At 40.7% G+C, this 24,994-nt stretch overlaps 1 protein-coding gene across 6 annotated transcripts in view; it reads left to right on the top strand.

Annotated features, from left to right (window-relative positions):
* Positions 1-22,844, top strand: part of ARHGEF6 (Rac/Cdc42 guanine nucleotide exchange factor 6) — a 126,856-nt gene extending 104,012 nt beyond the window's left edge. For 3 of the 6 annotated variants that reach the window (XM_053579909.1, XM_053579912.1, XM_053579913.1), the window contains 12 exons: positions 895-954; positions 3,001-3,147; positions 5,570-5,656; positions 6,459-6,537; positions 7,519-7,664; positions 8,990-9,115; positions 10,615-10,635; positions 12,104-12,197; positions 13,600-13,689; positions 16,941-17,040; positions 19,315-19,369; positions 20,456-22,844. In XM_053579909.1, coding sequence (XP_053435884.1) covers positions 895-954; positions 3,001-3,147; positions 5,570-5,656; positions 6,459-6,537; positions 7,519-7,664; positions 8,990-9,115; positions 10,615-10,635; positions 12,104-12,197; positions 13,600-13,689; positions 16,941-17,040; positions 19,315-19,369; positions 20,456-20,596 — 1,146 coding nt within the window. In that variant the 3' untranslated portion in view covers positions 20,597-22,844. The remainder of the gene's footprint in view (positions 1-894; positions 955-3,000; positions 3,148-5,569; positions 5,657-6,458; positions 6,538-7,518; positions 7,665-8,989; positions 9,116-10,614; positions 10,636-12,103; positions 12,198-13,599; positions 13,690-16,940; positions 17,041-19,314; positions 19,370-20,455) is intronic. The other 3 variants (XM_053579910.1, XM_053579908.1, XM_053579911.1) reach the window with 3 other exon arrangements.
* Positions 22,845-24,994: the final 2,150 nt, after the last annotated feature.

Genomic DNA, 24,994 nt, shown 5'->3' with positions numbered 1-24,994 from the left:
AGTCACCCCGCCCTGCACAGGCAACAATTTGAAAAGGAAAATCAAACCTTCCTACAACCACACACCCAGAGCACCACTTGGATAGTTCTCAGGTGTTTGGCTCAGTTCAAAAGGTCCAAACAATTGTCTCAGTCAGCACCTGTCTCAGGTGGGAGAGTTTAAAAGGTCTCTGGCAACTGGATTGCAGGGGTCTGCTGACAACTCAAATATAACCTGTCCACTTTTGAAGGTTGCAAGTATCATGGAACTGCAGACTATGTGTAAAAGCCTTACTTAAGAAGGACCACATGGTTCAAAACTTGGAATTTGTTTCCCACCTGCCATGTTGATATTGCTGAAAGAAAATGCAGACATTTTAGGAAACGAGATTAGATTTATTCTTTTCTAACTACCACTCTGATTCCACAATTGCCTACCTCCTGTCATCTACCAACAACGTGACCTAATGATGTCCCAGAAATAATTATTTAATTACTATATTTATTATTAAATGTTATCTGAGGTAAAATAGCAAAAAGGGAAAGAAATGGGAACTCTTGTCTCAATAATCACATTTGCTGTGTTACTAAAGATATCATATGTGATCAACTGTCTTAATTTCATAATCACCTAATAATTGGAGATGCTGAGATTCTAAATGCTCAACTGCTATTCCAGTTTTTAATTTTAAAATTAATATACAGTAAAATTGACCTTTTTCTGGTGCATAGTTCTATGAATTTTAACAGATATAGTTTTGTGTAACCAACACCACAATCGAGATACAGAACAGTTCCATCACCCCTGGAAATTCTCTCCTGCTGTGTCTTTGTGGCCACACCTTCCTTGTCCCCAAAATGGCAGCCAATGATTCGTTCCCTACTAATACTGTTTTTGAATGTATTCCTTTGATAGGATACTCATCCGGATCATCCAGATATTCTGAAAGCAATCATAGCATTCAAAACTCTAATGGTAGGTGATGCTTTAAAATTATAATTCTCCATTTTGTATACTTTGTTCCTAAAAGAGTGATTTGTGTGTAACTTTTCTTTCCTTAAGCAAATGTCTTTAGGATGGAAGCAATAAGCTTTCATGACAGTATTGCAGTGATTGTTTTCTTTAATTTTGTGCTCTAAAAATAATGCTTACTTATGAAAGGTTGCCAGGCTGAGGGTATAAAGCAATCACATTTACAGTCTCGGCCACATTAAGCATTGGTGTGTAGGTGGGGGGTTTCCTTTCTTCCCTTTGTCTTTACCCCCATTGCTCACCTTATGTCTGTCTCATCTGACATTCACTCATTGACATCAATGCTGGATTCAAGTATTTATGTCAAAAGGTATGAGTTTGTTCTTTGCATATGAAGAAGAAATCCTTCATCAAATCTAAAAGGAAAAAAAAACCCAAAGTACTAAAATAAATTGCTTTATCTGGGTTGCCATCAAAGGCACCTATAATCTTGTGTCTTCAACATGGTGATTAATGTGTCTTCTTGAAGCCACTGATGTGAAACCACTTGGTGCCATTTTAGAAGGAACGAAAATTTGATTTTGGGTGATGGATTAAGTTTAGTTTCATTTCAGGTATTTCTGTAGCATTCTGAGTGCTTTAGGTGGATATTTGATCCTTCGTGCAACATATACCATTACTTCATTTTTATTGCTGTTGAAAGATCAGAAACTGATGTGTCCATGGGCAAACAGCAAGTTGAAGACCAAAGTATTAGGTTAAAACTGCTGTCATTGTAGGTCAAAACAGTCCAAATATTGACAGTATTACATGGTTCAAACTAATAGAACATCTGAAACCCATGGCATTTATTATAATTTATAACTCTCTTATTTTTTCCTATGTAAATGGGAATGTAAAATGCCTCTTTTTGAAAAACCCACATTCCTTCTGATTATGTTGTAAAACTTGCTTTGATGGTTGTAATATAGTTATTCCTACTGTAGGTGCTTCCAAAATGTTTATACAGTGAATTTATTTTTCAAGTCTCCATTTAAGCTGAAAGGGCAGCAAAGATTATTTTTATAGACGACACACCCCAAAACACTATTACATTACATTCGTTTGGAAACAATAACTAAACTAGCCATGTGCTTATTTTTGTACTTAATTTGGAATGCATGCTCTTAGCTTACTCTAAGATAATCTCGCACTTTCTGAAACACTGATTTAAAAATATATTTATAGCACTTGCACCCTACATAGTGTCGGCAAACTGTAAATTGTTTCCTGGTTTGAATTTTCAGTTTGTCACCATGAAATTCAGTTGTTTTTTTCCAATCCTCTTTAGGAATAATAATTAATTAATGATTTTTTCACATTTTTTGATTTTTAAAATAATTTAAAAAATTAATTTATTGTCTTTTTTCTAATCCATTAAAATTAATTTATTTTTTTCTAGTGTGGTCCATTAACAAACTACAGCAGTGCCTATGTTTCATTAGAAGATGAATATGATTTGCTGAGGCATAAAGAATTTAGTTTTCTCTTTTTCTATTGCTCCTGGAGTCCTGGTTTTGAATTTTTTCTTATTTTCAGGATGTTATTATACCTAGTTGGAAACTGAGAATACGTTAGCAAAATCTAATTGCTTTGTAACTAAAGCCATGTTTATGCAAAAATAGACAAGGTGGGGAGGAGCTGGAGCAGGGCAACTTCCTGGCACATCTGAAGCTCCTGGGTCTTCTTTTGGCTCTGACTGATGTGATTTGGCTACTTTCCTTTCCATACTCTTTACCAGGAGGAAGAAATAAGCCCCCTCCGGCACTTTGTTTTTGCTGTCTTTGCAAAGTAAAAAGTTGCCCTTTCTCACAAAACTTTTGGAAGGTCAAGGTTAGAGATTCAGGGAAGTGAATCTTTCTATCTGTCAGGAATATATCTGGTTGTTGGATTCATGGAGAGGAATAGAGACTCAATGGAAATCCAAGAACCAGAAGCCACATCTTACTTTGATCTTGTCTTCAATCTGTTTCATAAGAATTTCTATTCCATTCTGCTTTGGTTCTGTAGGGGCAGTGCCAAGATCTGAGAAAGAGAAAACAGCTGGAGTTGCAGATACTTTCAGAACCTATTCAGGCATGGGAAGGGGAGGATATTAAAAACTTGGGCAACGTGGTTTTTATGTCACAAGTAATGGTGCAGTATGGAACATGTGAGGTAGGTATTTCAAATCTCAGCATCCTTTCTTCCATCTTTCACATTTTTCTTCCTTTATTCTTCCATCAAGGTCAAATGCTAAAACATTTGAATCAAAAATTGAGTATGTATTCTTTGCCTAACACTCTGCTAGGTGCTATGGGAAACAGGAGGAAAGAGCAAGCAATGATCCCTGCTTTCAAAGGACTCATTGAAAAACAGATTAAAACACATGTTGCAACTAGAAAACACCAAATAGTGTCTGATTTTGGGATCTCACAACAGTAGAGTCCACAGAAATTCAGAGAAGGGCAAGATCGAGTAGACTTTATGGAACTAGAACTAGAGGAGGGGAGGCATGAAAAGGCAAGGCCAGCATCCCATAAGGTAGAGGTCACTCTTGGCTCAGGAGAGGATAGAAACGTGCAGAACAGTAAGAGAACCAGGGAGTGAAAGAAGCACGTTGGGCAGAGTGAAAGAAAGTGTGGATTGAGTCAGGTGGAGTTAGGTCATGCAAGACCTTGGATGTGAAGCAAGAGTAGTTCAGATGGATGCTGCAGGCGGTAGGACACAATGGAGGATTCTGGAGCAGTAGGAAAACATAAGGAAGGGAAAGGGGTGCTTGACACTATCTGAAACCTTATATGACAGGGGAACTAGAGAGGGATAGGACTAGCAACAGAAAGGCCAGCAGGGATAGAAAGTGAGAAAGACCCCCCCCCCGATCAAGGTGGTGACAGAGGGAATGGAGCAGAAGGGGCAAATCTGAGATACCTTTAGCAGGGAAAGTCAGCAGAAGTCACGGCCCATGGGCTAGGAGAGGTGATAAGTGTAACTTCAAACCTTTTAACATTCCAGTGACTGTAGGTATCCAGGTGGAGGTGTCCTGTGGGGCAGCTGTTAAAGTACTATGGAAATGTAGGTGACTGAGAGTTAAAGGCAGAGATTTAGATGTCCTTGACAGATGCGCCTCTTCCAAGGAAGGAAATAGTCAGAGAGAAGCACAGAAAGCGGAAGATGGATTATTTCTTTTAGGAAGGGGCCAGGGTAGGGGGAAAAGGTTGATTATGTCACTTGGTATGATTTATGGGGTGTTAGAATTGTCATCCCTCTGCCAAAACATCTTCCTATGCTCCCTGACACATCTTTGGCAGAGATTCATGACTCTGGGTTAATAAGCAATCTCATTTCAAATGCAGATACCCCAGGGAAGGTTAATGCAGTGAGTCTAACTATTAGTCATTCACACCTTTGGGGTAAACCTCTTGGGTGTAGGGAGGAGGAATCAGTGCCAGAAAAAAAAAATGATGAAGAGGACAATAGGGAAGAACTGGGGGAGTGTGATGTCATGGAAATTCCAGGAGGAGCATTTGAAAGTGGTCATTGTGCTGAGTACCGCAGAAGATTCAGAGGGCAAGTGGTGTGAGCAACAAGAGGAAGCCATTAGATTTTGCTAGAAGGAAGTTATTGATGACTTTGAGAGAATAGTTGGGGGTGTGGTTAGGGAGGGGTCAATGGGGAGAAAAATGAAAGCAGAGAGTATTTTGGCAATAAAATGTCAAGACATGGGATGTTAAGTATAAGGAGTCACATGGGACAAGTACAGGATTATTAAGATAGGAGATGCAGATATGTTAAAGGCAAAAGAAGAAAAGCTAGTGAAAGAGGAGAGGCTGCTAGAAGAAGGAGAGGACATGTGTATGGAAGGAAACCAAGCAATAGTAAGATGTGAGAGTCAGAGAACTTGTTAGCATGGTTAGCCTCAAAAGGTTGCTCTTCTCAAATGGGAGGAAGGAGACCTGAGACAGTTATAGGAATAATTGTTGTAAGATGTTTGCACCTGTAAGCCAGATGTATTTTTGAATATGTGTCTTAAAGGGCCCAGGGCAGCCTTTGTAGGGAAAGGTTTCTGTAGCACCATTGAAAAATATATTTATTTTTCTATTTTACATGGGTGCAATAATTTCTATGTATCTTGTTCTTGATTAAAATAAAGTTATGAATAAGACTTTAACACACTTGTGAGAGCATAATAAATTTCCCGTCACCCGAAAATGCCTTCTTTATGCCATTGTTTTCAAAGTAAAATGTATTTTCATTGTGTGAACCTGGAAACTTATTTTGTGCCCAGGTCTAGCACATGTCTCTGGCTGTGGAATCTGTGCCAACTTCTCAGGCTCCTTACATACTTGGGAAACAAGCATGGCTATTTGTATTTAATTGTTATATATAGGAAGAAGAGAAATAAACTGTGAATGTTTATATCTGAGTAAAATTCATCTAGTTTTGTGTTTTTAAGTTGGATATTAATTTCTAGAAATTATTGCTAATATTTCAGTTGATTATATGAGGGTCTATGTTATAAAACAGTGATTCCAGAAATTCTTAACAAATAAAATGTTCCATTTCTATTCTCCATTTAATATTGTTTATTCCTTCTCAGGAGAAAGAGGAGCGTTACCTTATGTTGTTTTCAAATATCTTGATAATGTTATCCGCAAGTCCTCGGATGAGTGGTTTCATCTACCAGGTTAGTAAATTTCATATAAAACTAATAACAGGACCATAATGAAAACAGGTTTTTTATCCAGATGAAAATCTCCACTATGGAATTAAAAGCACGAGCCAGAAGAGGCAGTGTTCTAACCCTTCACTGTAATTAAACAGCTTGTAAGAGCAGATGTTCCTTAGATCAAAGGCCTTTGTATCAGTATAATGAATTTACCTTGCGTATCCGCTGCTCTGGTTATGAGCTAGGTTTTGAACATGTAAGTGGAAGTCTAAGTCTACAACCATATCAATTAGCAGCAGCATTTTACAGGTCCGTGTCATTATTACTGGGAAAATATAAACTGGAATCTCCTCCTCCGATTGTCTTATTACAATCACATCTCATGGTTCATATTTCTATCATGTAAGTTATTAAAGTCCTAGGAAATTCACCTTTCCTCAATCTGCTCCCAAGATATGGAATGTGATAAGTTACTATTGCCTGTTATATCTTCACCTGCCAATTACTAATTTTTATAAAAGCTTAGAGAAGCTTTTACTTTCTCTACTGATTCTCATGTAAATGTGTTAGAAAAGTGTTACTGTTTTGTACATCGTGATCTCGTGGTTTGGAGTATTTTAGCCAAATACAACCCATATGGTCTCCTTGCTTTCTTGTCTGGTTAAAATTTACAGCAGGGACACATTATCTATTTATTGACAGAATGGAGAAATATATCTAGCCATAATTCAGCAGTGATTGCTGAGAGGGTAAGAAATCTAAGCAAGATAAGTAGAGACACATAACCCCAGAATTAATAGGCATGTCCTTTTTCTAATAGGGAAAAATACCAATAGCAGGAATGGTGGTGACTAGATTAGATGAAATTGAAGGGAATGACTGCACATTTGAAATCACAGGTAGGTAATTTTCACTTTTTCGTGTAGCTATTTCAAATCCTTTCTGGAATGAAATGGAGTTTAAATAAATAAATGCTATTATTTTCTGTTATACAATTCATGAACAAGTTTTACATGGATATGGCAAAGTATATCCCATTTCCTAGGATAATTAGGATATAGTGATAGAACAGAGAAATGTCCTGTTGTTCAAAAGCCTCAGCTTTGCCATTACTTTGAGTCTTCTGTTATATAAGAGCTACTTGTGAGAGCTGAGAAACAGCAAAATGGACTAATGTAAATGTAATTTTCTCCCACTCTGTTCCCTGGTGGCAGAGGAGCCAAAGATGTGGACTTTTATCAATAATCTTATCATCAACCTATGGATTAGTAAGATTTGATTGTTTCTAAAAAATGTTGAAAAGCTGTGAAACTTTCTTCATAAATGGAGCAAAATTCTGGGCTTAGATAATGGGACATTTTGGCCTGTTAGCCCTCTTGCCAGGCCTGTGTGATTTAACATGTAATGACTGCACTGTTTGAGCTGATATGACACCAGGCCTTACCTTCATCTTTCCTGATAAAAAGCCTTAAGTTCAGTGTTTTTTGCAAGTGTGTAGCCAGTCTTAGTTGGATTTTGTTCTAACTTTGATATTAGGGGAACTGGTATAATATTCTCATTTTAGACTATGAGCTACTAGATGGATTATGTGATTAAATTTTCAGTTTGCAAGTTTGTGTATAGTGAAGCTTGGCACTACTTCTGAGATTCTGTAAACAGTCGAAATCAAGCACAGTTTTCTAAATCATGCGTGAATATTTGTGTACTATCACAGCTTATCTGTTCCTGACACAGAATTTCCAACAGGGTTATCCCATAGGGATGAAACCCCCTGAAAATAGACCCCCAAGTTCTAGTTGTGTGAAGTCTATTTATGAATGGAATAAGCTCAAGGTTCTCCTTGCCTTTTGTCTTCAAATGCTCATGATTGCATGATGTAGGTAACACTATAGAGAGAATCGTGGTCCACTGCAACAACAACCATGACTTCCAGGAGTGGCTGGAGCAGCTGCACAGACTGATCAGAGGACCTGCTTCTAGCGGCTCGTTATCCAAAACCTCGTCGTCGTCATGTAGTGCTCATTCTGTAAGTAGTCCATTTGTTCTGTCCAGGGGTGACTGAGTCTTACCAAATCTTGCCTGCTGAAGATTTATATGAAGCAGTGAGCACGCTTAGTTTTTGGATAGCCTACATTTGTACATTTAAAAGTACAGTTAAACCTCACTAATTCTCATTTCACTTTGTGAGGTCCATCCAGAGGAATAAAACATTTTGCTTAGAGGTGTGCGGTTTTGTTTGACAGTACTCAGATAGTCCAACTAACAGCCAAATATTTCTAACCAGAAGTCCTGCTAAGATGTTTTAATGATAAACAAGACTGATTTTAATGAGCAACCATTGTTCTCATATTAACAACGTGTTAAGTCAAAACGAATAGTTCACCTCATGAAGCACTTAAATGTCGCCATGCTAACTCATTCGTGCTCTCACATTTGCTCAGTCGATTTCTTCAAAGGCAAACCTTTTGCATTGTCTTCTTCTGAGTTATCACAAATTTAGAATTCATGGAATTTGAATTGATGAGATTTCACTGTACTGGCTGAGTGAGATAGAAGTTAGTCTGTGTCATTTGTGAACACTCAAACCTTTGAGCACCGTGTGTTGTGGGAAGAACATGGGCTTTGGCATCAGATCCTGGTGTAAATCTTGGCTTTGCCAATTACTAGTTAGTTTCTTCACTTGGTCGAGTCTCTGTCTTAGGTTGTGCTGATGAAATAACTTATGTGTAATCACCTAAGGGAGTGCCACACACATCACTACACTCAAATGGTGACTGTTACTCCACTTTCCTCCCTTATAGAGGAAAACCAGTAAGACTTTAATGAAATTCCAGAAGAGAAAGAGAGGACAGGGTGATGGGCTGTTGAGTCAATTTTGCGCTGTTTCTTAGAGGCCCCATAATCTTGACTGAAAAGCACAAGTTCTCAAACTGGAGACTTTTTTTTTTTGAGACAGAGCCTCAAGCTGTCACCCTGGGTAGAGTGCTGTGCTGTCACAGCGCACAGCAACCTCCAACTCTTTGGCTTAAGCGATTCTCTTGCCTTAGCTTCCCAGGTAGCTGGAACTACAGGTGCCCGCCACAACGCCTGGCTATTTTTTAGTTGTAGTTGTCATTGTTGTTTGGCAGGCCCGGCCTGGAATCGAACCCGCCAGCTCTGGTGTATATGGCTGGCACCTTAGCCGCTTGAGCTACAGACACCGAGCTGAAACTGGAGACTTTTGTTGCTCCATCTTTCCCTTTTTATGGCGGACTTTGCTGATCCGATGAAGCCATTGTTGTTCTCTCACTGTGTGGCACAAGGTCGGGTTCAGATGGCAGATTGCAAACATCTCATGAGACATTTTCCCAGTCTTTTAGCTCTACCGGACAGCCCCGAGGACCCCTGGAGCCTCCTCAAATTATAAAACCGTGGAGTTTAAGTTGTCTGCGACCAGCACCTCCACTTAGACCATCAGCAGCGCTAGGTTATAAAGAGGTAATTTTGCTACATATGGTATAAAATCCTTCTGACAACTTAATTGTGTAGCTTATTACAAGTAGTTTTGGGGGAATGTGCTAGAATTTATGATAGGTGATGTATGTCAATCTTAAATTGCTAGACTCAGTGATTTTTTTTGTTTCTTAACTTTTCCATTGCACTCTTATCCATCATAAATATTTATTGAATATAGATTGGGTCTACGTGCATTGCCTGAGTTTCCCCAGTCTCTTCCTGAAGCAAAGAAGATCACCTTTATGATGATTATGGGCCAGTTCATTATAGTCGAATTTCCAACCAAGCAATTTGGGTCATGTTGATCTTTTAAACCATATCAGTAAAGTGTTATGAGGCCATGCCAGGAGTTTGAACTATGAAGTGATATTTGCTGAAGTGGGGAATGGAAAAGAATTTAATGAAAGGACTGTCTTTTTAAAAAAGTGGCTTCTTAGAGACAATCTTAAAGGCCATTGGATATTTGGGTAGTGTGGGGATTTCAAGGTTTTTTTTTTTTTTTCTTCTCGAAGTTGAAGTTAGGAAATGTCAGTCACTAGCTTCTGTAACTGTGTGGAGTGTTATTTTTCCATCCAAACAGTGCATTTATCCCTAACCTGTTTCAATCATTTCAGATTTCAAAAAAGATGCTCATTTATCCATAACTGTTCTTTAAATAGGCCTTGTTGAGTGAAGATGAAATTTGTGACAGTTCTGTGATGAATCTTAGAATTATGGTGCAAAGGCAGGACATACTTCTAGATCAAATGTGTGTTTTCATGAGGGATGCAGACTTAGCTCAATTTTGAGTGTGTTTTGATTCAAAGCACCATGCTTCTGTTCTGATTAATTGTTGCCACCAACTCTTAGTGCAGTAAAAACAGAACAATATTTGGACACTGGAGGATTTTTTTCATCCTTTCAACCTAACTGATAGGAGAAATAACTTCTGAGCTGAATCTTTATTATGTAACTCTATGTAGAATTTGGTCAGGAAACGGTCCCACAGATTTGCTTTAGAAATTGATCTGCGTCCGATTTTCTTCTTTGATTACCTAAACCAGGGGTGTTACTTCATAGTAACCTAGGTCCCCTTTTTCATGATGGATATTTTGTAATTGTCAGTTACCAAATGCAAATGAAGGTGAGCTCTGAAGGGTAAAGTTGCCTTAATCCTTCCCATAACTAATCTTATTAAAACTAAGGCATGATCACTTTGTTTCTTCTGGGGGAAGAGAGTTATTAATATGTTCTTACTGGGTAGTGTATATTCCAGTTATTTTCAGCATTTGTTATTCTGCACAGAACTGTATCCCTTGGGCTTTTGCATGATGATATTGCATCTGAAACTAATGTGGGAAATGTGATGATATTCTTGCTGTGTAATTTATGAGAACACTAACATTTCAAATGTTGTTTTAGAATTATTGATAAATGGATTTGGTCATTATAACCATCGACCTCTCACGCTCATCTTCTCTTTCTTTACATATTCATTTTAGAGGATGTCTTATATCTTAAAGGTAAGGGTAGAACAATATCTTTGGCTTACAGTGACATCATAATGCTGTGCTGTAACCTTTGATGAATGAAGCTTTCTGTCATGTTTGTTTTGTCCTTGTTATAATTGGTGGCTAAAATATGAAGATGCAATTCTGACAGGTAAGGATTTTCTTTAAAAAGCAGGCTCGTGTGAAAAACATGAAAATATCATCCTACAATGCTTTAAAATATTCATTTCCTTATTTTTTGAATGCTTTTCTTCCTGTTATTTATGTCACCTGAGTTTTGTATATCTGCTTGTTTTCGCATCTAAGTGGATCACTGTGCCTAAGTGAAAGATATTAAGTTCTTTGTTTTATATATTTTGGGGGTGCTAATTATTATTCATGCTTCATATCTATACATTGAATGGAAGATTGGGATAAGATGATCAAGAGGTTTTTCCTAAGTCTAAGATCCTAATCTGTTTACTTAGATATTGACAATGAGCACTTTTTAACCTACTAGTTATTCATAATGCAAAGTAAATCCAATAATTTCCATCTCTTTTATATACTAATTAAAAATACATCTTTGGCTTGGTGCCTATAGCTCAGTGGTTAGGACACCGGCCACATACACCGGGGCTCGTGGGTTCGAACCCAGCCCAGGCTTGCTAAACAACAATGACAACTACAACAACAACAACAATATAGCTGTGTGTTGTGGCAGGCATCTGTAGTGGCAGCTACTTGGGAGGCTGAGGCAGGACAATCACTTAAGCCCGAGAGTTTGAGGTTGCTGTGAGCTGTGATGCCATAGCACTCTACTGAGGGTGACATAGTGAGACTCTGTCTCAAAAAATAAAAATATAAAAAATAAAAAAAATATGGCTTTGTATTATGTATAGTTAAGCTTGGCTGTGGGTATGTTACTCCTAAACCAAAATTATTTGTCAGAAAATCCTTCATTTGATTCTTCTCTTTGACTTAAGAAAAATTACCTAGTCTTTGCCTTAATTTTACCATCTGAGAAATGGAAATTATATTTCTCTCTGAGAGATTGTTGCTAAGGAAGTTACTTAAATAGTTTTGAAGCTGTTTGAGAAATAAATGCCATTAGTAGTTACAATTGCTATTTAATTCCCCTAAAACTGTATCAATGGAGATCATGAACCAAGTGAGAAATGGTGTTATTTTTCTAGCATCAACATCTATTACTTTCTCTGCAGATGGGCATTTTGCATTCTGGAGAATGTACTACATCTTCAGTAGGCACATTCCATTCCTACTCTGACTTCTATGGAAATCAAGAGGATAATGTCATTGCCTCTGTTTTATTTAGCCCTTTTGAGTTCATAGGAGCCATTTTTGATGTGTACCATATTCAATTCTGATGTACTCCTAACCAAGACTATCAAAATAAGAGAGAGGCACTCTATTTAATTTCATTTGTTATTTTAATTTGGGGGGGGAATTTTAATTCATTAAGAAATCTCTATCCTTACAGGAGTCCAGTAAGAGCCCCAAAACCATGAAGAAGTTTCTTCACAAAAGAAAGACTGAGAGAAAACCATCCGAGGAGGAATATGTGATTAGGAAAAGTATGTGTTTTCTACTTTATGGAATTTGTTTATGGATGAACTAACATGAGAATTTTTTTTTATCCTGAGAATTCTTTTTAAAAGCAGATGATCAGAGCAATTTTTCTGAGCATCATCTGTTACATTTAAAAAATGCATGGAAAGGTTTTGTCACCTCTCAGATTTTGAATAATCATCTCGCTGCACTTCATCCCATCTTAGGCAGACATCATCTGTACCATTTTTGTCTCGAGCACTTAGTTTCATCTAGTTTAAAATGTCTGAAGGGACCCATTTTCTATGGGTACATTTTTTTCTCCTCTTATTTTCTGATACCTGAGATATTTTCTTGTACAGAGACAGACTAACTAGACACAAGGCTGAAATCCTTCTGGAAGTCTGATGCTCAGTGATGCTCTCAGTTACTCAAGCAATTGGCCTGGCAACATCTAGAAATATGGCTTGGTTTGGAGGCAAACTGCAAGTTTGGTTAGCCAATTGACGTGGTCATCTTTGGCTATAAGGCCGTGAACAAGGTTCTTTGGGACACATGTGAAGGAGTAAATGATGTGTCACAAAGAGGTGACAGAACTGTATGTATCAGGTGGAAATATAGTTAATTTAAGGCTGAGCACTTTGGGAGTCCAACTGAGGTGAGAGGACTGCTTGAGCCCAGGAGTTCAAAACCAGCCTGGGCAACACAGTGAGACCTCATCTCTACAGAAAATTTTAGAAAAAGAAAGTATAGTTTAAATAAATCTTTGCTTGAGTACAGCTTCTGCATGGCCCATCCCACTCACTCCCCACTTAGGTATGCACATCGGTATGTTAACACGGTGCGGACATCCAGTCATTTCAAGAGTGAGTTAGGAGGGGGAGAAAGGAGGAGGGAGAATCAGTGACTCTGCTGACTGGATGGAAAAAATGGGCGGGGTTAACAGGGGAACACTTCCTAGAGAAGGTGAGCCTTGAAATTTAAAGGGGAAGAAGGAGGCTGTGGCATACGTGTTATAAGAACTGAAGCCAGGGCGGCGCCTGTGGCTCAAGGAGTAGGGCGCCGGTCCCATATGCCAGAGGTGGCGGGTTCAAACCTAGCCCTGGCCAAAAACCAAAAAAAAAAAAAAGAACTGAAGCCAGCACCGAGCCCAGTGCTGTGATTTTGGCCTTAAAGAGACCGCAACAGGACCCCCCAAGTTAGAGCTCTGGGCTTCAGGAGCAGACCTCGCTCTGTACTGGACTTGCTGAGCAGACCCCAGAGCTCCGTGGGGATGCCATCAGCAGGGGTGGGCAGCTCTTCCTCCTACCTTTCAGAAACACTACTGGTTGGAGAAGCCAGTCCCTGGCCTAGCGTAGTGCACTGTATCATTTTTGTGGGTCTAATGGCATCTACTTAAGAAAAGTCATGATTGATTAAATTTGACAGGTGCAGCTGCCCTGGAAGAGGACGCTCAGATTCTGAAAGTGATCGAAGCCTACTGCACCAGTGCCAATTTCCAACAAGGCCATAGCTCAAGTAGGTTCCCCCAAACTGCTTTCTCTGATGAGTGACGTTTCTTCTTTGCTGCTCACTGCCTCTTAGACAGAGACAGCAGTGGCCCAGATGGTTTGCAGGGTGTGGAAAGCAGGTGACTCGGTGCAGAAGAGCGGAGCAGGACTGCATCTGTCAGATAAGGTGGTTTTAGCTACCAAGCGGCTTGTTTACCCACTGTTGTTTTTCACCCAGAAAAAGAGATGCAAGAGTAAAAATGTTGGAGATGATAGAAATGAAAAAAAAAATTTTTAAAGTCGTTCTCCTTTGAAGCACACAGATACCTTCACCAGCACTAGTTAGGAATTAAAGAGCCCAGAGAGTTCCTGTGTCTGTGAACTGATGCTAATCTCTTCTTACAGGCAAATTTGGAAAGGAAGTCAAAATACTATCTTTGATCAGCTGCATATTTAAGCGAACAATGCTTCACCAAACTCAGGTTTCAAAGTTGCTCTGAAAATCTGGAAATGTAGCTGCTTAGCAGCAGCTGTTCAAAATGTATAAAATTTATCGGGGAGCCATGAGGTGAGGCTATTTCCCCAAACAACTTTCAAGTTACAAACTGAAATTGAGATAAAGTTTTATGATTCATCTTTGTGCTTTGTAAAAGCCAGGTCACATCTATTATGTGTCTTGTCTTCCATTAATTATACATATTCAGGATAGCTTTTGTGAAGTTTTTTGCATCTGCATAAAATGAATCCTCTCTAACGCTCCATTTTGGACAGCCACTGACCAGTCACTTGAGTGTGGGAGGGGATTCCGTAGGTGCCTTGATATATTCTTTCAAAGTAACACATCTCTAAGGCTGACACGAAGAGAACGTTCCATGTGAAAGTTGACACATTTGACTATGAAGAGGGGACTGTCACACTTTCTGCTTTGCAGACAAAACCTGCCTGTGGCTTTGGGCATACCCTGCTCTGATGACAAGTTTGGAGGATCCAGGAGAGGAAAGTGAGAGTGGTTTTTATCATGAGAACTTGGTTTTTAGAGAGTGGGGACAGGATACGAAATCTGACCTCCCCTCCTTTGCCCACAACCTCCTTGCACATCGACAGAGCTGATGGATCTGTTCAGAGGTGCTGGAAGGTGTTCCAGCTTAAAGAAGCACAGCTTCACCCTTCCTCCCTAGCCTTCCTTTTTCTTTTTTTTTTATTAAATCATAGCTGTGTACATTGATATGATCATGGGGCATCATTCACTAGCTTCACAGACCATTTACCAAGTTTCACATATACCCTTGTAAGATGCACCGCCTAGCCTACCTTTTTCATGCAGAAAGTGTCCAGCACCACGCTTGACACACAGCAAGCTGTTCAGCATCATAGTGACCTACTGCCCCCTCTCCCTCTCCAGCTTTAGAAGTCCTTTCCCCCTAGATCTGGCCTCCCTTGGCTCTTGCCGCATTCAGTGGATCAGTCAGTCAGTCTGCTGCCACTTACAGCCAGGACTTGGTGTCCTGGGGGACTGGTTCCAGGACCCTGCAGATACCCAAATCTGAGGATGGGCAAGTCTCTGATATAAATTGGTGTAGTATTTGCTGATAACTAATGCAAATCCTCCCATATACTTCAAGTCATCTCTAGATTACTTACAATACCTAATATGATAAAAATGCTGTGTAAATGGTTGTTAGAGTGGATTGATTTTTATTTATTTTATGTTTTTGGAGACAGAGTCTTACTGTGTCACCCTTGGTAGAGTGCTATGGCGTCACAGCTCACAGCAACCTCAAACTCTTGGGCTCAAGCCATTCTTTTGCCTCAGCCTCCAAAGTAGCTGGGACTATAGGCGCCCACCACAATGCCCTGCTAGAGTTTTGTTGTAGTTGTCATTGTTGTTTAGCAGGCCCAGGCTGGGTTCGAACCCATCAGCCTTGGTGTATGTGGTAGACTCCCTAACCACTGAGCAACAGGCACTGAGCCATGGATTGGTTTTTTAAATCTGTATTTTTAAAATATTTTCCATCTGAGATATATTGAGTTCGCAGATGTGGACCCTGTAGATATGGGGGGCCAGCTGTATCAAGCACTTACAAAGTGCCATGCCCTGGGGAAGGCAGAGAAACATCTGACCTCAGGAAAGGGGAGGTGATCGAGTGAAGGCAATGAGTGCACACATCTCTGAAGGAACTTGGCCTAGAAGTGAGGAGGCCAGTGGCTCAGAGAGACCAAAGTGGAAGCACTTGAGCTTTGAGAGGAAAGAGTCAGAGTGGAGGGAGATTGGAGGTGCGGGAGCACTGTTTAGTCAGGGCTTTGTGTCTATTTTGTCACCTTTTTCTGCCCCAAAGCCTGGAGAAACTCTGAGCAGACAGCAGTCAGGACACCTTAAGTGGCCTTTCCTTACCTATAGGACTGTAAGGAGAACAACTGACCTTCACTACAATCTCAGAACACCACACCATAGGCTGTGGGTGTCGTTTCCTGGAGATTTGCAGGGGAGACCGATCACTAGTCTGCTCTTGGTTTGGGGGGAGGCAAAACAGAAATATACGGGGCCTCAGCTGAGGACAGGTATTACTGAGTCCCTTTCCCATTATTTTTCTGAGTGTGAAATGCCCACCTCTAACATACACAAGAAGACTGAATCAATATATTTCACCTTTTCCTAAATGCCTATCAAGTCAGGAATGGATTAACAAGTTGCGGTACATGCCCACCATGGAATACTATTCAGCCATAAAAAAGATGGTGACTTCACACCTTATGTAATACTCTGGATGGAGTTGAAACTCATTTTTCTTAGTAAAGTATCACAAGAATGGAAAAGCAAGTATCCAAAAGTACTCAATACTAGTATGAAGCCAGTAGACGATCTGATGCATGCCCACACAGGAGAAACACTCATTTCAATTCAAGTTGGGAGAGGAGTAACGAGGGAGGGACATGTGGGGTGCTCTCACTGAATGGACATGGGATGGGGGTGTTTGGCACACCTTTTATGTGTGAGACATAACCACGAGAGCAATTCTCCCTAACGACATCAAATATTTTGACCTGGTTGTTTGTACCCTCACATGAACCTGAAATAAATTTACTGTTCAATTAAAAAATAAAATTTCTCATGTCAGGAAGATTTAGTGAGCAAGTGTTAGGTGATTGCCTTCTGGGTGTGATGCAGCCGTATGCTCTGAACAAAGACCCTTCTGTAACAATAGTGGAAGGGAACTGACACCTACAATACCCTTCACTAGTAACTCTGCCCCTCCTCCCTCTTGCAATCCTTGTCTGTAGGTGCCCGCAAAGATTCGGTCCCGCAGGTCTTACTCCCTGAAGAAGAGAAACTCATCATTGAAGAAACCAGAAGCAACGGTCAGACCATCATGGAGGAAAAGTGAGTAGAGGAGGCTAATCCTTGCCTGGTTTGTGTGGGCACTGGCAAGAAGGTCTGGCTGGGCAGCACCTCCTCATCAGGAATGTGACCTTGTGAGCACATGCAGTTGGGAGCCTTGAGGGCTATTCCACAACAAAGAAAGTAGGGGAAGGAGAGGCAGAGGTGCCCGAGCCCTGCAGAACAGCTCTGTGCACTAGGCTAGCGCAGGGCACAGAGACTATCAGTGCTCTGGATGGGTGTAGGAGGTGCCCGGAGACACATCTCTTACATTTTTTGAGTCAGGAGCTGTACTTTCACATACTTGACCTCGTTTAAAATCCTACAGCAATCTGATGAGATAAGCATTACTCTCGCCACTTCTATAGGTGAGGAAACTGAGGTTCAGGGAAATTAAGTCTCTGGCTTACCTTTGCACAGTACTGAGTGTGACCTATTGGGGGGAAATCAGGTTAAATACCTTACAGCTCATAAAATAAACACGAAGTAGCCAAATAATTCATTTGTTTAAATTTGAGTCAATTCTGAAGTCAGGCCAAAATTTGCTTAGGATAGCATATTTCAAGGTGCTTCTCAACATAGTTTTGCATCTGGTGTATAAAGTGACATGGCAAAATGGGAAAGGATGGTCCAGCACTCAATGACTCATTAGCTCTGTGACCTGGAGCAACTTCCTTCACCGCTCTGTGCCTCAGTTTCTTCATCTGTAAAATGGAGATGATAGTAATACTTTCAGAATTGTTGTGAGGTTACATGGAACTATAAAGGTTAGCACTCAATAAATAATGATAATTACATAAATTATTACTCTAGCTACATTAATCTGTACAACCTTTCGAGTTTTTTCAGGAAATGTGGTATTAGTCCCATTTTATATGTGATGAAATTAAGACCAAGCAAGGATGAGAAGGAGGGAAAATGTTTACACATGGTTTCAGGAGTAGTAAGTGGCAGGATGAGAATTGAAACTAAGATCTCTGAAGTCTTGTCCAGAGAGAAAGATAGAGATGGAGAGGCTGTTCTACAGCCCTCTCAGGACACTTCATCCTTTTTTTTTTTTTTTTTTGTAATATATGAGATCTTCCAGAAATGATACCCCTGACTTCATATCATGTGGGGTCAGAGAGCTGAGAAAGGCAGTGGCATAGCAGAGGTGTTGTAGAATAGGCAGAGCTCTGTGACACCTCTCATTGTACATTAGGTGATGTTCATTCCTCCTCCAAAGTTAGACAAGTCAGAACCTTATGATGGGAATCTAAAAAAGGCAGACTCATGAATGCAGAGAGTAGAATGGGGGTTTCCAGGCATGGAGAAGAGGAGAAAATGGGGAGATGTTGGTCAAAGGGCACCTCAGTTCTGCAGGATGCATAAGTTCTGGAGAGCTAATTAACATACAGCACTAGAGCCAGCTCTCTGTATACATGGGTTCTGCATCTGTAGATTCAACCAAACATGGGTTGAAAATATTTGGGAAAAAAATTGGAGGGTTGCATCTGTGTTGAACATGTATAGACTTTTTTCTCTAAAAAATAGGGTATAACAACTATTTACATTGTATTAAGTATTATAAGTAATCTAGAGGTGATTTAAAGTATATGGAAGTATGTGTGTAGGTTATATGCAAATGCAATACCATTTTATTTTATTTTTTCAATACTATTTTATATAAGGGATTTGAGCATCCTTGGATTTTGGTATCCATGGGGGAATCCCGGAACCAATCCATGGGAGATCCTGGAACCAATGGATATTGAGGGCCAATTGTATAGTTAGCTAATGTATTATATACTTGAAGTTTGCTACAAGGGTGGATCTTAAATGCTCTCACCAGACACACAAAGAATGGTAACTGTGTCAGGTGACAGATGTGTTAATTAGCTTGATAGAGGTAATCATTTTGCAATGTATACATACATCAAAACAACACATTGCACACCTTTGTCAATTACACCTCAATAATGCTGGGGGAAAACCTCATAATGGGCCCTAGTCTCTTGTCTTTTACTCACCCAAGCTGGAAAGCAAGTAGCAAAAGAGGTGGGAAGTATAGAAAAGGGGCAGTGACATGGCATTTGAATAAACATGTGTGGATGGTAGGTGTTCTTGCATCAAAATAAGGAACATAAAGGCCATTCAAAGCAGTACCATTCCTGATTAGCTGGAAAGTCCACTGCTCTTCAGAATCGCATCTTTACAAAGCTGTTTTTATTATTAAGTTTTATGTAACAATCCTTCAGTGGTAGCCATTCACCTCTGAATCCTATCCTTGTGTTCTAGGAGCCTCGTTGACACTGTTTACGCCTTGAAGGATGAGGTCAAGGAACTGAAACAGGTAATAAAATGTGAAAGTCATTTTTTCAGAAAACAGAACAACTCCTCTTCCTTGCCACACACTGGAAGTGCTGTGTGGAAAGGTCCAGGAGCAAGGTGGTGACAGGGGATTCTTATTTTCCTTGTATCTTCACGGTAAGTTTTGATGATTTTTCCACATTGCCTTGGGTTTAGATTCCTGACGTTTGCTTGTATTCCTATTCAGCACTTTGCAATAGGGTCACAAACTTAGTTGTGACTTTCCTGTTCCCTGCCATCCAGAAACAGACCTTCAGAAAAGACAAGTCATTCATGAGTGAGCAAGAGTTTGAGGGCTTTCCTGCAGATATAGTACAGTTATGCCCCCTCTACCTTGTGTGTGAGGAATGACATAGCTGGTGACAGTGTGAGGGATAAATGGGAGCAGAGAGAGACCAGGGACTAGAAGTCCATTTAGGAGGTTCTTACAAAACTCAGGATGAGACATATCAATGTCCTGACCTGAGGCAGGCCAGTGAGGCTGTGGAGGAGGAAGACAAATGTAAAAGAACTGCACATCACGGAGTTCAAACCTATGGACTATGATAGTGTGATGCCAACATTAAGAAAGAGCCAGGGATTAAAGATGGAGCTTCTTCCCTGGGTACATAGTTTGATATGGTGGTACCCTTCGTGGAGATCAGGAACCAACCACAGGAGGAGGAGAGTTTGGTGTATCAAGGGAGATATTGAGTTTGCTTTAAGACCTAATGAATTTGAGGTGCTTTTAGTGTATCTAGGTGGAAATATCAAGCTGGCTTTTGGGATTGTGGACCTGGTGCTCAGGAGATGAGTCATGTACCAGAGATATTTTAGAAGGTTCCTTAATAGACACTTGGGTTGAAAGAGAAGAGACACTAATTTAAAAAAAATGTTGAAAAGGGCCAGGGCAGGGAAGAATGGAAAAGGTTTGCTAAAGACAGGTAGGAGAATCATGAGGCCATCTTGTCTTAGACATTGAAGGCGGGGAGGTTGAGGAAGCAAAGTAAGTCGGTGGTGAAGGCTGATGAGAGGATGAGTAAGCGGAGCCCCTTGTGTTTGGTAATCAGCATGTCTTTCCCCATCATAGGAGAATAAAAGAATGAAGCAATGCCTGGAAGAAGAACTGAAGTCCAGAAGGGACCTAGAAAAGCTGGTCCGCAGACTGTTGAAGCAAACAGATGAGTGCATGCGAGCTGAATCCAGTAGCAAGACCTCGATTCTTCCATAACCATCACTGTGCCGCTGGGCAGAGAGTGCCTTTAGGGCATCTTGAAATGTCCCGCAGAATAATTGACTTCACTCGCTCACTTCTATGGCTTCTGTTTTGTGTTTGAGGCTCTCATTCTCTCTCTCTCCCTGCCTCTGTGTGTGTGTGTGTGTGTGAACTTAGGGTCTGTTTGGCTATTGGTTGGTTGTACATTGTTTTCAAAAGGAGAAAAAGCAGGCGGTGGTGGTAGAAGTGTCCTCAGAATCTTTTCCATTCAGTAAGAAAAAGAAAGGGAATGCCTGCAAATGACTTAAAAGGTCTTCAGATGGCCATGGCCTTGGGATCACATTCTGTGGGCTGCCTGCTGTCCCAAAACAGCTGGCCACGCCTACTAAATGTGAACCCAACTTTCCCACCAGTGCTTTCCTGTACCTGTAAGGTCCTTAGTGCCTAATTTTTGGAAGGTAAGGCTTCCTGAGCTGTGAAGTGAGTAGGGTGAAAGATGAACTAATTGGCCCAGTGATCCAGCTACCCTTCCCTGGACCATCACACACCATCCCTCAATCATACTTTTTTTCGGTTACTGCCATATGTTGTGGATAAGACCCAAAAAACTGTAGTGCCCTTATTCCTGTCATGTTGGTGTCCATTTTAACTCAGTGGGGCAGAAACTTGGGTCATTGTGCCAACACCAAATCCATCAGAAAATCGTTTTGGACAATCTTCCCCTTCAGCAGCTGAGTTGAGCATCTCTTCTCAGTACACGATAGGTTTTTCCCCTAGCCTTCTGCCTAGCGGGTAAGTTTTCTATTTCTCCAGTGCTTTTAGCCAACCGTACCAAGTGGTGTGTAAACTAGTTATGTATGAGCTTTGCTAATTTTATAAAAAGTAGTTAGACTGTGAAGAGTCACTTTATCTCCACTGCATATTCAAAGCTTTTGTCCCTCAGAAGAATCTGCATTGAGGAGATATGAAGCCCTCATAGATGGCTTTCATTCATTTTATTGCTCTCATGTATGCTGTGAGAAGTTGTAATGATCATCGGCCTCTTTGAGTAGGACTCTAAGCCTTATTTACAGACACGTGCTTTTGGTTCAGTGTGTATATCCAGAACAAAAAGGCTCCTCTAGTAGCTGTGTGCTGGTCACTAGTGAAGCTGACTATTTGGAGCTGGTTTACTCAGGTTGTTCATTAAATCAAAGCATCAAATTTGCAAGTATCCCAGAAATCAGAACTGTGAGAAACTGGCTCCAGAAGAGAGTCAGAGAAGAAGAGCACACATCCAAATCCAGCGCAACTGGAAATCAGCCCTGGGCCCTAGGATGGAGCAGTGCAGCCTGCCCCTTCCTCCCCCACAGACAAGGGAAGGTCATTGGAAGAGAGATCAGGGGTCAAAGAGCTGATCAAAGTTGTCTTCCCCATACATTTGATCAGTGCCTGTAAATGTGTGGTAGTTGTTTAAAAACCAAACTTGAAGCTTGAAACTCCCAGCCTGCTGAGGGGCCCTTTTTCCTTGTGGTACTGAGGGTCTCAAGGTCCTATAGCTACATGGTACAGGGCTGCTGTTTGCTTTTTGCACAGCAGAAATGACATGATCCAGAGGAAATGAACTAAATCTGCATCCCCCATCAGCCATGCACTCACAGCTGTCACTGGAAGCTGAAGAGTAAGGATTTCTAGGAATGGCTGTTGTTCTGTCCTCAAGCATAGCAGTTTAGGTATGACATTCTTCACCTAAAAATTAAAAGCCCCATCCCCTCTGCCACCAATAATAACATCAACACAAGACTCCTCATCTGCCCTGTCTGTGGTTAGTCAATGGCTTGCAATAAATGTGCAAACTATATCCATAGGAAACATTTTTGTGATTACAAAATACTTTAGTTGATTGCTGAAAATATTGAAGGGTCTTTATTTTAAAGCGATGTGTACATATGCATGGGACCTGACCCTTCTGATGAGAGGCCCTCAGTACTCTGGGTAATGAAGCTTGTGCAGAGTGGTATCCATGCTTACACACTAAACAATAATATAAAGGAAATGAAGCCATGTTAACCTGAGAGCAGTGTCTCCATAGTTGTGTTGTTTACAGTACTCTATAAATGGGTTCCTGTTACCCTGTAATTAAACTGCTGCCCTTAGAGGCCTTTCAGTTCCTTTCTGTCATGTCCCTTCTTACGCAAGCTCAAATTTTCTAACTTGTTTTGATTTTGGAGACTTTTAAAATTGACATTTTCAATACATAAGAATAAACAGTGCTTTATAAAAATAAGTCCTGTGTTTCTTTTTTTACTAGCTGGTGTGCAGAAAGATCTCTTGTGCTGTGTCAGCTTCCTCTCCACTTCCCTCATTAGCTAGTCCACTTTCACTAGACCCACTCACCAGTCTCTACTTTTTTTCACTCAGGGAAGATGACATTTGCTCCCTACTTTATGGAGATCATCCATGCCATGGATTCCCTAACTTCTCCACCTATCTTCTTTTGGCTTTAGACTATAAACTATCTATACCCCTTCTATTTTATTTCCAGTATTAGAGAAAGACACATCCATTATCTGTTCAAGCTTACCCCTTCATTTTTAGTCTTGTCCTTCTTTGTATTTTGCATGATTTTGTCAATCAGTGATAATCTTATATTTTGACCACACTTGCAATGCTGGTTGCAGTAGTCAGTATGAAAATATTTTAAGATAGATGAGCTGAATATTATCTGCTACTCAGCACACATTCTAATGTCATTTCATTTTTTCCCCTCAAAACATAGAGGCTAAAAAATACATTTCCCAGATTCCCTTGCAGCTAGGGCTCTGTCTGATACATTTTCACTTCTTCCAATAAGGTTTGGAAGGTTTGAGTTAGGCAGAGGCTGACTTCTTGGGCCCTGGTGGCAGGCAGTTCCAAAGATGTGCTTGTGGCTTCTGTGCTCCAGATTCCATCATGTCTACTCACAGCTTTGTGGGTGAGAGGTTGTACTAGCAGGAGTAGCTTCCTAACATGTGGATCCAAATTGCAGAGACATGACCCTGAAGCCATTAGTCCAGTGGCTGACCTTGATTTCCCCTTGACTTCCATTTCTGTAGCCTGATGGTTTTGCGGACACCTAATTACCTTTCTGACTGAGATACATTCAGTACTTTGTTTCTTGATCTGAACCAATAGATATAACATTGCACCTCATCTGTGCTAGGCACTGTACTAAGTGGTTTACATGGTTAAGCTCACATAAGCCTCACAAAAACCCTTTTATGTATTCACTGTTATCTCCATCTTATGAATGAAGAGAGACACAGAGGTGTTGAACAACATGCTAGCATGTGGTGTAGCTGGAGTTGGAAACCCTGGTAGTTCTGCCTCTTGAACACATGGTCTATCTATCACATTTCCTCCTCTGCATTTGGTACCTGCTAGCTAAGGCTCAGGCATCCACCCTCATGAAGTCACCATTAAGCTTTTAATTCTAGGAAATGATTTCAATACCCACCTGACCTTACTGCAGTATTTGACTCTCATTTTCTTTTTTCTTTTTTTTTTTTTTAACTGTTGGGGATTCATTGAGGGTACAAAGAACCAGGTTACATTGATTGCTTGTGTCAGATAAAGACCCTCCCATAATAGTGTTCCTCCCCCAAAAGGTGTACTCCCCATGATGCCCCCACCTCTTCCCTCCTTTCCTTTCTCTGCTATCCCCATCCCCCACCCCAATTCCCATCTTCTTGATAAATCTCTCCTTTTTCAGTTTTCATGATCCTATTCTTGCTTCACATTCATTCAATCCCCCCTCCTTTGCTGGACCTGCCTCCTTTGCCTGTTCCCTGAATGTTGCTAATCCTTGACACGTTTTTCCCTGTTTCTTCCATTCTACAGCCTTTTCCTGGGCAACCTTGTCTACTCCTATAACTTCATTTGTCAAAATGCAAATGAGGCCGGGGGCCCAGTGGCTCATGCCTGTAATACTAGCAGTCTGGGAGGCTGAGGCTGGTGGAGAGCAAGAGCCCAACCCCGCTTCTACAAAAAAAAAAAAAAAAAAATAGAAAAAATTAGTCAGTGTGGTGGAGGGTGCCTGTAGTCCCTGCTATGAGTACCTGTAGTCCTAGCTACTTGGGAGGTTGAGGTAGGAGGATAACTTGAGCCCACGAGCTTGAGGTTCCTGTGGGCTATGATGACCCTACTGCACTCTAGCCTGGATGACAGGGTGAGACTCTTTTTCAAAAAGCAATGTAAATGTCTCCCATGTCCATATTTTTGCATTCTGATTTTTCTCCTGAACTCCATGCCCATGGATGCAGTTAGCTGGACATCTCTGCTTAGATGTCCTACAGCTCCCCAAATTCATCATGTTCAAAATCTCACGTTCCTGCAATGTTTCCCATCCCAGTGGACAGCACCCGTGACCACTTAGTTGCCCAATCCAGAAACATG

Source organism: Nycticebus coucang, chromosome X (genome assembly GCF_027406575.1).
Source record: "Nycticebus coucang isolate mNycCou1 chromosome X, mNycCou1.pri, whole genome shotgun sequence".
NCBI lineage: Eukaryota > Metazoa > Chordata > Mammalia > Primates > Lorisidae > Nycticebus > Nycticebus coucang.
The sequence above is the reverse complement of the archived record's forward strand: the minus strand, read 5'-3'. Positions and strand labels throughout refer to the sequence as shown.